General features: G+C 34.7%; 1 protein-coding gene across 1 annotated transcript; it reads left to right on the forward strand.

Annotated features, from left to right (window-relative positions):
- Nucleotides 1-1,348: 1,348 nt before the first annotated feature.
- On the forward strand, nt 1,349-13,668 carry GUF1 (GTP binding elongation factor GUF1). The gene is made up of 12 exons (XM_029086692.1): nt 1,349-1,377; nt 2,359-2,562; nt 2,888-3,032; nt 4,063-4,189; nt 5,455-5,578; nt 5,958-6,090; nt 7,547-7,690; nt 8,267-8,400; nt 9,232-9,333; nt 11,245-11,364; nt 12,264-12,300; nt 13,324-13,668. The coding sequence occupies exons 3-12, from the start codon at nt 2,979-2,981 to the stop codon at nt 13,459-13,461; spliced, it is 1,113 nt and encodes a 370-aa protein (XP_028942525.1). The 5' UTR covers nt 1,349-1,377; nt 2,359-2,562; nt 2,888-2,978; the 3' UTR covers nt 13,462-13,668.
- The last annotated feature ends 210 nt before the right edge of the window (nt 13,669-13,878 follow it).

The following is a 13,878-nucleotide window of genomic DNA, read 5'->3' on the forward strand; positions in this document are numbered from 1 at the left end:
AAGGACTTGAATAATTTGGGATATATGTAACAATCCTGTAGCCCGTCAGAATTTAAATGCACCACTTTATGGACGCTGGGATTCCTTCCATTTAAAATATGTTTCTCTGGTGAATCTTTGAGTGGCTTTCTACAGAAATAACTTTAAAAGTTCTTGCTGTGATAATTCATTTATTCCTCCATGTACTTTAGTACTTTTGTGGTTTTTTTTCTTTTTGTTAATGATACGCAGAGGAGATAACATGAATAGCAGCTCAATATTTAAAAAGTGTAGTCTTAGTTTTAAATGAAATCAGAATGTTGTGGTTTATACAATTTTTGTGGGCTGTATGATTGGCATCACAAGATTAGATATTGCTCAGCTTAAATTAATTGGGTTTTGTAGATACATATTGTACTTAGTGTTTGATCCTATAAACAATATAGGTAGCACTTATGCTTTCAAATTACTTTGTAAAATAAAGATTTTTACCAGCTGATGGACAAAGTTGTTTTATCTAAGGAAACAAACAAAAAATAATCTAGTTACAGAGGGGATCCTTCCTGAAGTCAAGCAAGGAAGATTTTTTTTTTCTAAAATTAATCTTGTTAAAGTTATTTTCCTGAAGGCATCCAGTATTTACTCATAAATACATAAAGGTTCCTTGACTTGTATATGTGGGAACTACAGCACTGGGTTATACTGGGTTATATGGAAGATGTGATTGCCTATTTAGCAGTTTGTTGTTTTTTCAGATTGACTTGAAGAATGCAGACCCTGAAAGAGTTGAAAAACAAATTGAGAAGCTGTTTGATATCCCTATAGAAGAATGTGTAAGGGTAAGATCTCTTAAAGTTTTATAACATGGGTGATTGTACATCTATATCTACTTTTTAGCTAATGAAAGACATGTACATGTAGTTGATCAACAGGTTGTCATCTGTCTGCCTTTGTCTGATGTTTGTGAATTTCTTTAAAGATTGTCTCCTGGAAAACAAGAGTGGAGAATGTAGTTCTCAGTTAAAAATTCTAGTATGTCTTGGTGAATGGTATCAGATAGATTTTAAATTATTTCCCATATAACAATAAATTGTTTTCATTTTTACCATAACAATAATTGCCATTCAGGAGAGAAAAGAACTGTTACAGAATAATTCATTATTAAATAAGCATTTCATAATTATAGCATTCTAAAGTGTGCTTCGGAGTGCTTTTATGGCTTATATTATCTGTGGCCACCAAAACTGTCTTAAGTAGACGTGACACTATTTAGTAGATACTGAATGAGTGTAAGACATATGTCTTTAAAAAATTGTTGTTGGACTTGTTTTAGATTTCTGCTAAAAAAGGAACAAATGTTGAAAAAGTTCTTCAAAAGGTCATTGAGAAGATTCCACCGTAAGTCTGTATTTAATTATGAAACTTTCTACGCTTAAATGCAACTCATGGTTTCCTAATTATAACAGTGTTGGCAGTAGTTTTGCACTTTTTATTCATCTGATTTAAAGTCAACACTTTAAAGAGATGTGGGAGAAATCTAATGTTGGAACTGGTTAAGTCAGTTTCAAATAGCAAATCAGAAAAAATGACAATTGGGAGTTGAGATGCCTTTTAAAAAATGAGTGTGTGAATATCAGTGGAGAAGAATTCTTTATTCTTAAGAATTTGGAGGCGGAAAGTTAATTCTGTCTAAAATGAAAGATGAGAGGTGAGCCACTAAAGGTGGTGCTTTTGTGACTGTTTATATAGTTTCCATGAAACTCGGTGTTTAAGAATGTGTGCTGTTACTCCTTTTGAACATGCTATTGGTATGAACAATGAATCCAACCTTTAAAATAGACTTTTATCTAAGAACTTGATGGCAAATCTGCTAACTTACAGTTCAGTTTTAATCAACATATTGCTATTCATTTGTTTTTTCCTACTAATAGCTAATATTTGTAGTCCTCATATTAGTTAATAATTATAGTTAAAAGAAAACACAATGAAGATATGAGATTAGGTTTCCATGAAAGATGGCAAACCCAAAATATCAGTTGATTACTTTTTTTTTAAACTCAGCTGCTGGAATGTAACTGTTAAATTTTTGTTGTTCCCCGTAATACAATATTTTAAGCATCAGTTTCAGCTGCTGTGAAACCGATACGATGGATACGCATTTGTTTTTGTTCTATTTGTACTGCTATTGTATATGGAGGAAATAAGTAAAGATTTGCTGCATAATACATAGTGAAACACTGAAATGATGTCTGGTACGTTTAGTGAAAATTACTTGGTAGTTTTGTTAATATTAAAGTTTTTGAGGTGGAGGTGCTTGCTCATTCAATGTTGGATGAAAAACACACTGCTTAATATATTGTTTTAAATTTGTTGTGACAGACCCCAATGTAATACTGCTGATCCGTTGAAAGCCTTAGTATTTGACTCCACCTTTGACCACTACCGAGGTGTCGTAGCTAACATTGCACTCTTTGGTGGGGAGATTCAGAAAGGGCATAAAATTGTGTCTGCACACACAAAGAAAAGATACGAAGTTAATGAAGTTGGAATTCTGACTCCAAATGAGCAGCCGACACATAAGCTGTAAGTAAAAATTTCTTACGGTGGAACAGATCATGACTTCGTGCAAGATACAAAATCCTGCATTTCTATTTGCTTTTTGATTTGAGTGGTAAAGGCTGGGAGATGTCTGGGTTTTTTGTTCTTGTTCTTTGGTGGTGGGGTTCATTATTATTATTTATGATGTAATGCTCAATGTCAGTCTTTCATTTTTCAAAAGCTTTTGGGGACTGCTTTTTGGGCACTGCTGGGGGAAGCAGCCATTCTGTCATCTATAGTACATGGGACATCTGGACAGCTAGTTTTTTAAGACTAGCATTTGATATTCAGCTGCCCAATTTATTTCTAGGAACTACCTTGTTTGAGAGTGGAAGGGAATGGGGCTTCATCTTAGTTATTGCTGCAGCGTATTTTGAGGGTGGAAAACTTAAAATCCATGAATGCAACAGCTTCCAGAAACTGGCTCCTCATGGCAGCAGTGGGAAGAAAATCAGGTACTTAGAAGTAGTTGAGAAGCTTTATCAGTTTGCATGGAAGTATATGGTAATTACTTTCTTGGGATATTTTCAGTGAGACTGTCTTACTGTGTGTGTTGAATCCAGCAAGCCCCTTGCTTACTCAGAATTAGAAGAGCAAAAGTGAGGAAAGACTCGTGGGTCAAGATAAAGACAGTTTAAGTGAAGGAAAAAGAAAATAAATAAAAACAAGTGATGCAAAGGCAATCACTCTCCACTAGCCACCTCCCACAAGCAGACTGATGCCCTGCTAGACTACAAGTAATGGCCACCTTGGAAAGACTACAATCCTTGGTTTTCATTGCCAAGCATGAGGTTATATGGCATGGAATATCCCTTTGGCCACTTCGGGTCCTCTGTGCTGGCTTTGTTACCTCCGAGGCTCTAGCCTGTTTGTCAGGGTAGAGTGAGAAACAGAAAACATTCATGCTGTGCAAGCACTATTCAGCAATAGCTAAAACAGTGGTATGTTATCAACCCTATTTTAGTCACAAATCCAAAATGCAGCACCACACAGGGCTGCTATGAAGAAAGATAACTCCAGGCCAGCCAAAAGCAATACATTGTGTTTTTATCTACCGTGTGTTTTTATCTCTCCTAACATCTTATGTGCTGGTGGAAGGTATTTGTCTTTTGTTGTTTCAGCAACTTGCTGTGGTGGCAGCTGGGAACTGTTCTGGGTCTCTCTTAGATCCTTGAGAACTTCCTTCTGGCTCCAGCTTTCAAACTAGGAGCAGCACAGAATTAAAAAGCCAGAACTACAAATGTACTGTTTCACTGTAACAGAAATAGAACTACTTGAGTCAACAGATAGTTTGTCCCTTGAGACAAAGTTTACCACTCAGAGGAGAAACAACTTAAAATCTGTATTTTGAACAGTCTGTGGGCTTTTGAGGGGGGTGGTTTATTTGAATTTCTGACTGAACTAAGTGGGAAAAATAGTGGAAATACTGATAATGCCGAAAAGCATGTCCATATAATGCCAATTTTATTTAGATATGCTGGACAGGTGGGCTACCTGATTGCTGGAATGAAAGAAGTAACAGAAGCCCAAATAGGAGACACACTGTTTTTGTATAAACAGCCAGTGGAGCCTTTGCCTGGCTTTAAGTCAGCGAAGCCAATGGTTTTTGCAGGTGAGGAGTAAACTGATACAAAGCAGAATTAGTTCTTTCCAGTAACAAAAGAAAGAAAGCTATTAAAGCTTTTAAAAAAATGTACATGTGTATTCAGAGTTGCGAGGATTAGAATTTCAGCAAAGTCAAGCTACCGAGGCATGTCACATATAGCTTTGTGTAATTTTCCCCCTGACTTAACAGACAGGATTAATAATAGTTGCAGAATGGTTTTATATGAATACCAGACTAACATGTGTTTTTAGCCATGATTCTTGCTTCCAATGCCAGAAAGCTCATTGATAGCTGGAAAGGGATTGAGACTTTAAAAAAGTAAGTCTTGTTTTTGGGAATTTGTCATCCTGACAATGAGGTTTCCATAATTACTCTGATTTTGTTTGTTTTAAAAAAATAGCAGCTGTTTCTTTTTCACTAAACACGGTAAACTGCCAAATATTAAGTCAGAATGATTCTGTAAAATATTTGACTTTTTAAGATTAAATAGTTCTGTTGAACTGTTTCCACCAGGTTCAGTAACTACTACAAGTACTGTGGAAGATGCCTTTAGAAAGGAATTCTGTAAATCACTTTCCAGACTTCTTGTGAGGGAATGTGTAAAACTCACTTGAACCGTCTCATGGAGATAAGGTGGTCTGTCAGTCAATGTAGAAAGGCGTAACCCTGTAAATAAAGTTTTCTGTATGGTTGTGCGTTGCTTCTTTGTGTAGAGCAATCAACGTTTTCTGAACACATGGTGATGTGAAAAGTGATCTGGTAGAATCTATTTCAGGTAGTAATTATGCAGACAGCTGCTCGTATTAATTTCAAAAGATATAGAAACATATATGCAACTTTCTTAGCTATGACACTTCTTTTGGCCATTCACTCTTAACCTTTGAAGGAACATCTCAGTGAAATTTGTCTGCTTATTAATTTATGCTTAAGCTATATCTTTACACTGCAGCCCTGCAAAACGGTGGTTATATTCAGCTGTGCATCTTCCACAACTGTGAAGGATTAGATAAGTACAGTAACCCTACCATTATGGTTTGAATGTTAGTTCCTCTTTTTCTGAGGTAATCTAAAATTTTACTACATTTAAACTAATTTTGGAGGGGGAAAAAAAAGAAAAAAAATATCCTTGAATTGTTTTTCATATTTTGAAATTGAAGCAGAAAGTAAGCCATTTCTGATTTCATTACCACGGTGAGAGGCATGTTTGAAAGCTAAGTACATGCTAGATAAAGCTCTCTATCACATCAATTCTGTCTAATATGTTTTGACAGGAATGTATCCTGTAGATCAAACAGAATATAATAATCTCAAAAGTGCTTTGGAAAGGCTGACATTGAATGACTCCAGTGTAACTGTTCATCGTGACAGTAGCCTTGCCTTAGGAGCTGGATGGAGGTGAGGCTTTTATACTGCTTTTATTTTTGGAATGGTTTGAAAATTGAGAATGCAAGTTTAAGTTAACTTAAGGTTGAATTAAAATGAATTCAAGATTAGGAGCTTTAATTCAAATTGATATGTAAAGATCAAAAGCATTTGATTTTCTTACTTTCTGTATTTGTGCAGAGTATGCAATTTGTTGTGACTGAGTTTTTGTTCTCAGACTCACACTATTCAACTGTAGGACTGTTTAGTCTTTTGGAGATTGTTTGCTGTGCCTGGTATTGCCAGACTAGCAGTGTAAACATGCTGGATAGAAAACAAAACAAAACAAAGCAATCCACTACGAAATTCCAGTATACAAATACTTTCACCAACAGGATATTTTTTTCCCCAGGCTGGGTTTCCTTGGTCTTTTACATATGGAAGTTTTTAACCAACGTTTGGAGCAAGAGTATAACATTTCTGTTATTTTGACTGCACCTACAGTTCCATATAAAGCTGTTCTTTCCTCAGCAAAGTTGATAAAGGTATGCTGTCAGGGTTATGTAAATCGCAGCTTAAAAGCCTCCTATAATAAATATCTACTTTTTTTTTTAATGTAGACTGGTACTTTATGGAAAACATTTGAAACACCAATATTTAACTTAAAACTTTTTTTTTTAATGTTAACTTTCCTTCCCCCTTCCACTTCAAGCACTCTCTTTTTATATCTTATACCTGTCCTTGAAGCAAAGGACACGTCTTGCTATATTCTTCTAAGTGCATACTGACTAGACTGAGTTTAAAGCAGGTGAAATAATCTTACAGGTTTTATCAGTCAAAAAACATTAATGTTTTTAAGAATAGCTTGTAATACTACTGTAGACTGGCAGGGCTGGTGAAGACAGGTGAGTTTTTGATCACAGTGAAACAGGCATGTCCAAGCTTCATTGAATTGGGTGCAAATAATATTACTGTGCTTGAGTTTGAGAGAGATATGAGCATCTACTGACAGAAGGCTGCAAATAGCCTGGCTATTATTATCCAACATGTACCTGTAAACACTACAGAAAATCTGTAAATTCCAAACAACTTGTATAAAAAAGGTTGCTGTACTTGCAAGGTGTAAGGCATAGACCCTTTTTCTCTTCACTTGTTTTGGTTTCTTGCTTAGGCAGTGTAGCAGCTATGAATGAAGTAGTTGACACCTTTGGTGCATAAGTGATTCTAGATTGCTGATGTGGAACACTGTTTTCAAACAGTGCTGAAGTTGGGTCCTTGCTCAAGAACATTGCCTTGTCAGTGAAAGTGATACAATCAGTTGCTTTGGTATGTACATTATATGAAGCAAGACCTTCCTTTTATCCTTGCTTCAGAAGGATAACTCCAGCCCCTATCGGGATGTTGGAACTACAAGAAATAGGTAATGAAAGCACTTGCACAGGAATCTAAGACTTAATTTCTAAGCCCACTTCAGCTTGTAAGGGAGCCTGAACCCAAAGTTCTACTTAGAGGAGAATGTCCCCATCACCAGACTGCAGAAGAATTGGAGCAGGTCTTTTGCTGAAGCTGTGCCTTCCTTACACATTATAGGATCAGGATGGAGTAAGAAGAAAGATCCTTGCTCTGCAGGGTAGAGAGAGATGGAAAGATGGACAGAAAGGCTTTTTTATTTCTATGGATAGTCCTAGGATGTAGTCCTAGTTCTAAACACTTCTATTTAAAACTCACTGGATAAAATACTTTGAAAACTCATTTTCTTACCAAAAGTAATTCCTATAATCTTTCTGCATAATAATATTGAAAGATATGATCAGGGACTTCTATATGTGATGTAGAAATCTCCTTTAAAATTGTGCTTGGTATAAATTTGATTTGCCTAATTCACAAATGTTTCCAAGCAATTGAAACATTTTTTTTAGCATTTTTATCAATGCTATTTTTGTCTCCTTTGTCTACTTATTTTGTAAAATTACAGTATCTGTTTTATTTGTTTGTTTTCAGGAGTATGGTAAAGCAGAGATTACTATTATCAACCCTGCTCAGTTTCCTGATAAACTTTCAGTATCTGAATATTTAGAGCCAACTGTTCTTGGTACTATTGTAACACCTCATGAATATATTGGGAAAATAATCGCTTTGTGTCAGGTTGGTATGTAGTCTTAATTTTGTCATTTGCATTTTTAAGCTCTTTGTATAATACTTAAAGTGAAAATACTAGATAGTAAGATATTAGATATTAGAACTTAAAGAGTATCTTTGACAGTAATTATACTTTTTTTTTTTTTCCTTCAAAAGTATTTAAACTTTTTATGTGTCAAATTACTTCTGAACTACAAAATACATATAGTGAAAGTTAGTGATGAAGCTCAGTGACAACAAAGTACCTGGTCAGGCATCTGGCACTAGACAAATTCATAGCTAGTTCAAAACTTCCTGAAAGAATGGAATCGCAGCAGTAAGCAGAAGCTGTTAAGGATTTCAGAAATTCAGCTTTCAGAGAAGATAGACTTGAATCATTTGTCCAGTTAAGTCACAACCACTTCATTTCTTATGGTTCTGCAGTTTGTTCTGGGACTCTAGCAAACTACCAGTAAGTTACTCTGAGGCTTGAAGTATGTGAGTTTTCTTGTGTAACTGGATAGCTGTTTATTTTAATTTGCTTTGTATTTATTTGTAGAAAATTTCTGTCCAGTGGAACTGAAACAATTTTTATTTGTCTAGGATCGTAGGGCAGTCCAGAAGGATATGGTGTACATTGATGAACACAGGGTTATGCTAAAATACCTCTTTCCACTGAATGAAATCGTGGTGGATTTTTATGATGCCCTTAAGTCTCTGTCTTCTGGTTATGCAAGGTAACTACCTCTTATGTACCCTTTTCCCCTCCCCACCACCCTGGACACTGAGTGGTAAAACAAAAAAAGATCTGAGGAGAAGCTATGGAAGGGCACAAGTGAAGAATAATCTTTTATGGTGGTGCTGCAAATCGAGTCTTACTTCACCTTTAATGAATTAGATTCACTGTGAAAATGGATGGAAATAAATCTGAAAAACACCAAAAGTGCATTGCTACCTAATAATATTCTCTGGTGATGCATCTGTTTTTCAAGTGTGACTTAGAGAGTGGTACTTGCTCGTCTGGATGAATAAGATCTAGATGGTTCTTACTTGTCTGAAGTGACAATGGGCATTTTTTTATCAAAGGCATAACTGAAAATATACTCCTCCATTTAAGAATTTTTGCTAACTGATAGACAGTAAGGCCCCTACCTACCAAAGGAGAAACAGGGTTTCTTTTGAAATGAAGATTAAAACTTGGTATAAATTCATTAAGAGATTGCAGTAAGAATGTGGATTTTTGATTGATTTACCTCAATTTTTGATTGATTTACCTTGCTCAGTAGGTGGAGGACAAGATGATATCTTCTGCTGCCTTGGAGATGAGATTTATCTGCAGTAAATTTCTAGTCTGGTCTTGCATAAGGGAGATGTATTAAGAGACTATTCAAAACTATGCTTCTATTTTAATAAAAAGATTGAGTGTTTTATTAAGAAGCATGTCTAAAACTTAAAATCTATGGAACAAAACGCAGTGCGTGTGTGTGTGTGTGTGTGTATATATAAAAATATAAATTTTTTTTTTTTTTTTTTACAAAATCATCACCAAGTTTTAAACTTTTGTTTAGTTTTGATTATGAAGATGCAGGATACCAGGCAGCAGACCTTATCAAAATGGATATTCTTCTAAATGGAAATCCAGTTGAAGAACTGGCAACAGTAATACACAAGTAGGTTGACTGTATTCTCTGTTCCAAAGAAATAAGACTTCCTATTAATATACAATGAAAACATATACATGTATTACTAATATATAACAAATATGTACGAATAGAGCATTGAGGATTTCACCACATCACCACTTCTGGACATGATCTGAGAAAGAGAAGCATTGAAGTGCTAGATATATTTTTGTGGTAAGGTAGGGCAGGGAGGAGAAGGAAATGCGAAATGGCAATCTTTTAAGGAGCCGGAAAAAAATAAATACAAACCAGTCTAGGAGGTGCCGGCCGAATCATTTATGGCACCTATTATTTACTACTGGAAAAAAAAAAAAAATGGTTTTATGCTTCCAGTAATTCCTGTTCTTTAGAAGTTTGTTTTTATCTTGTCTCTAGTCAGAGTACCAGGAGAATGTAAATATTTACTGGATGTAATTACCTCAGACATTTTTTTGCTAAAATGATTACATTTCCATGAGTTTCTTGGGAATTACTAGTTTGTTGGTGAGATTAATGCCTTCCTGTTTCCAGCCTCTCCCCTTGCTTTCTTCTCATGAAGTCTTTATAAGGCTTCCTTCTGTAACTTCAGCATCCCTTTCCAGTACTTCTGAGATCAACTTGAAGATCGGTTTTGGGTTGTTTTTGTTTTGTTTTGTTTTTCTTAAAATACTAACTTGTAGTTACTAAAAATTTTGATATTTTAATATTTTTTACATAACTACAATTCTGAAATCCTTGGAATTCCTTAACTCCAGAAGGTCAGTGGAAGAAAATGAAACCCTTACTTTGTTCAGTAAGATAACGTGGCTGGAGTGGAATAACTCGCTCGGCTACATTTGCTACTTAATGTGTTTTTCATAAATATGTGGCGTTTAGTAATCTACCACCTCTCTTGCTTTGAAAAGATGCAAAATGGAGTGGCCAACCTTGCAAAAGTTAGTTATTGCTTTAACATGTTTCGTCATTGGTTTAGCTTGCCTCCTGGAACTATTTTGCTCAGTAAAACTAATGATAGCCTTTCTTTTAGCTTTAGATTACAAATTACTTTAACTTGCAGTCAGCATTCATTCTGCTCCTGCTTCAGTCCTCTCACTGTAAATAGACTACATCTGCCTATATAAAAAGAATTACGCTGAATTATGTTTCCAGAGAAAGAATTACTGAGACTACTGTAAGCTCAGTACTAAGCTAGCCATTATTATTAGTCCTAATTACACAAATAAATGTCTCTCTCTTCTAAAACTGTAATGCTTAATCAGCATTACTTATGTACTTCATGCTTCCACTGTTTGCTTTAGACAGGTAGTAGGGAGTCATATTGTTTCTACATGAAAACATGTAAAACATTTTTCAGCTGTATGTTGCTAAAAATATTCACTAAATATGAATGTTTTTAGAGAGAAGAGACCCATTTTTTTTCAATGGCTTATGAAAATATCTGTTTAGTAGCTTCTTTAGGCCTTTTGTCATTTTCTTTTTGCAAAATCTGAAGCATATACAGATGCTAAATACATATTATTTTTATTAGCAGATGACAAGTGTACATTAAAACATTTTTTTCCTTGTTACATAAAAACAGATGTTTTAAAAATATTTCTGTAATATGTAGATCTTTTGACCTTTCAGGCCTACAGTCAGTAAAAATTCTCCTTGACCTTCTAGTTTAAAATTGCATTTGAAGCTGTGACAGTATTCAAAATGGCTTTAGTGTGATAGATAATCAGGTTGTTTATTATAAATATTTTAAATTTATTTGGAAGACCTTCTGGAATTACAATCTTATCACTTGTTTCCTAGAAACAGGTGACATGCAGAGACCACTTACCATATGTAAAATGATTATCTGATCAATTTAGTCTTTAGATCTATTTTTGGGCTTGTATTACTCTTTCTGAAAACACTGGTGACTTCTTTTTTCAGTGATAAGGCATATGCTACTGGTAAACTCCTGTGTGAACGTTTAAAAGATACTATACCTAGACAGTTGTTTGAAATAGCCATCCAGGCTGCTGTTGGCAAGAAAATCATTGCAAGAGAAACGTAAGTGAAGCCCTTCTGTTTCCCTATGTTTTGTTTTTGGGTTTTTTTAAATAGAAGATATGGACTTTTAATGTCTTGCCCAAATAGTTTAACACATTACAGTACTTTGATTTTACTGTAAAGCCTTATTTTTCTATATGCTACCAGACCTCTTGAAAAACCAGAAATACATTTTAGCGGTGACTGTGTCCAAAGGACTTTGTATAAATTTAATTGAAAAAATGTATTTTTATTTTCAGTTGCTTGTGGTCAACATTGCACTTAGCGGGTAGGGTATTACTTGCAACACCCATGTGTCCACTTCCTCTTCGGCAGTGGAAAAAGTTTCTTACTACTGAAAAAAAATTAGCTAGTTGTGGAATAGTTTAATCTCTGGGAAAGTCAGAAAAAAAAAAAAAAAAGAACTTAACTGTGCTGTTCCGAAAGAAATATGTTGCAAGCTGAACGCACAACTGTTTATCAGCAGCACTCACTTCTTTTAGAGCAAACTGTTTCTATGATGTTGTGTTTCTTGTTGTGTTTTTGCTGTTGCTGTTTAAATAGGATTTAAATTGTGGTAAAAAAATTAAAGGTAGGTGCTGTAAGAATTTGTGTGTACATATCTATATGCTCACACGTAACACTTACTGTGAATCATAGCAGAAATCTTAGATAAAAAGGCCAGGCTGTAATTTTTATGTACATATACACCCTAAGGGATATTTCTAGAATTTAGAAACGTGAATTAAGTCTTCTGTTTAGAACTCTGTCTTCTGTACACAAAATATGAAAATGTCATGATTCCAGTGCATCTTACAAAACTAGTAGAAAAACAATGCTTAGTGTTTTGGCAACTCAGTATTTAGCTTCAACATATAGATGTTGATATGTTAACCTACATATGTTATTTTATTTTACAGGCTGAAAGCTTACAGAAAAAATGTTGTGGCAAAATGTGTAGGTTTTTTTCATTTTTTTTATGTTTCTGCTGTATGTAAACCTAAGAGTCTTGCTAATGTCATAGGCCTATCTTTTCCTAGAAACCCAGCAAAGACATGTTCTACTTGTGCTCCTAAGTGTCAACAGAATATTAACAGAGACTTTTAAGCTTTTATTTTAAAATTCAACTCATGTAACCTCTAGTTTCATGCAGTCAGAGTGGATCAGAAAGAGTAATGTTTTTTTTTCAAAATTACAGACTAAACATGAACTCCACAGAGTGTATGTGTGGTCACTCCTGTCTCCTCACCATTTTCTAATAATTGTAGACATATAGTAAGTGTATGTGTGTGTCCATACACACATGTGTAACTTTGTTTGTTTCCTAAATTGTGTTTTTCCGGGTGATTGAAGAAGCTATAAAAATGCTTCTTTAGAGACTGATTGTGATTAGACTTTTACTTAGGTTTTCAGTAATACATCATGGCCAGGCCTTAAATATGCAGTAGTTGACCATCAACAAGACTGGACAAAGCTATAGGAAAAACGTGATGCTTCTTACTTATCTTTAACTCTCGGAAGCAAAAATTAAACAAGTGTCCCTTTCTCACAACTATCACAGAATTCTTCTGCTCAGCATATATGTGGGATGGTGTTTGTTCAACATTGTGTAAGGGTTCAGTTAATTTATCTAGACATAAGCAACTAGTGCTAGTCCCACTAGCCCCAGTGTATCTGAGCTGGCATCCTGCTGCTGTTCCAAGGGGGTCTGGATATCCTATAGGTTTTGTCTAATGTCAGCCAGACTTACATGAATGTATATAATTAGGTAACTTTGAACCCTCAGTTTTCTAAATGAACATGCTTACTTGCTCCCTTGTTTTAACTAGTGGCCTTTTGGGTTAACTGTTGGGAGTGTAAAATAATCTTTTGTCATAATTAAACTAGCCTTTCTGATTATTTTTAAGCCCTTGGGTTTGGTGTTCCTGAAGTGAACTGTAGTTGCATTTAAACTTACTAAAATATGTTTCCTTTTCATAGTACGGTGGAGACATTACAAGAAGAATGAAGCTTTTAAAGAGGCAGGCAGAAGGGAAGAAGTTGATGAGAAAAATTGGCAATGTGGAAGTACCAAGAGATGCCTTTATACGTGTTCTAAAGAGACAAACTGACAAATAGAGATCAGTGACATGCAGCTGATTAGTCTCTCAACTTTTTGTAGACAGCAGCATAATGAGCTAATGTATAATTTATCACTGTGAAAGGGAACATATTTGACTTTAAATGGTGTAAATTAAATATATGTGGGAACATAAATTGAAAGGATTATGTACTTAAAATGTGCAGACACTTGTAGATTATTATGAAATTAAAATTACTTAATTTGCCTTAACTGAATAGAAGTTTTCATTGTATTGTTTTTAATTGTATTTAATTGTTTTCATACTTTTAACAGTTAAAATTTAACATAATTATGTTTTATTTTTGCATTGCAAGTCTTTATATGAGAGAACGGGAACAATGTGGCAAAAAGTTTATAAAAACAATTGAAAGGTTGGTAAAGACAAACAATCATAGAATCATAGAATGGTTTGG

Source organism: Antrostomus carolinensis, unplaced genomic scaffold (genome assembly GCF_000700745.2).
Source record: "Antrostomus carolinensis isolate BGI_N321 unplaced genomic scaffold, ASM70074v2 scaffold8289, whole genome shotgun sequence".
In the NCBI taxonomy this organism is placed as follows: Eukaryota; Metazoa; Chordata; class Aves; order Caprimulgiformes; family Caprimulgidae; genus Antrostomus; species Antrostomus carolinensis.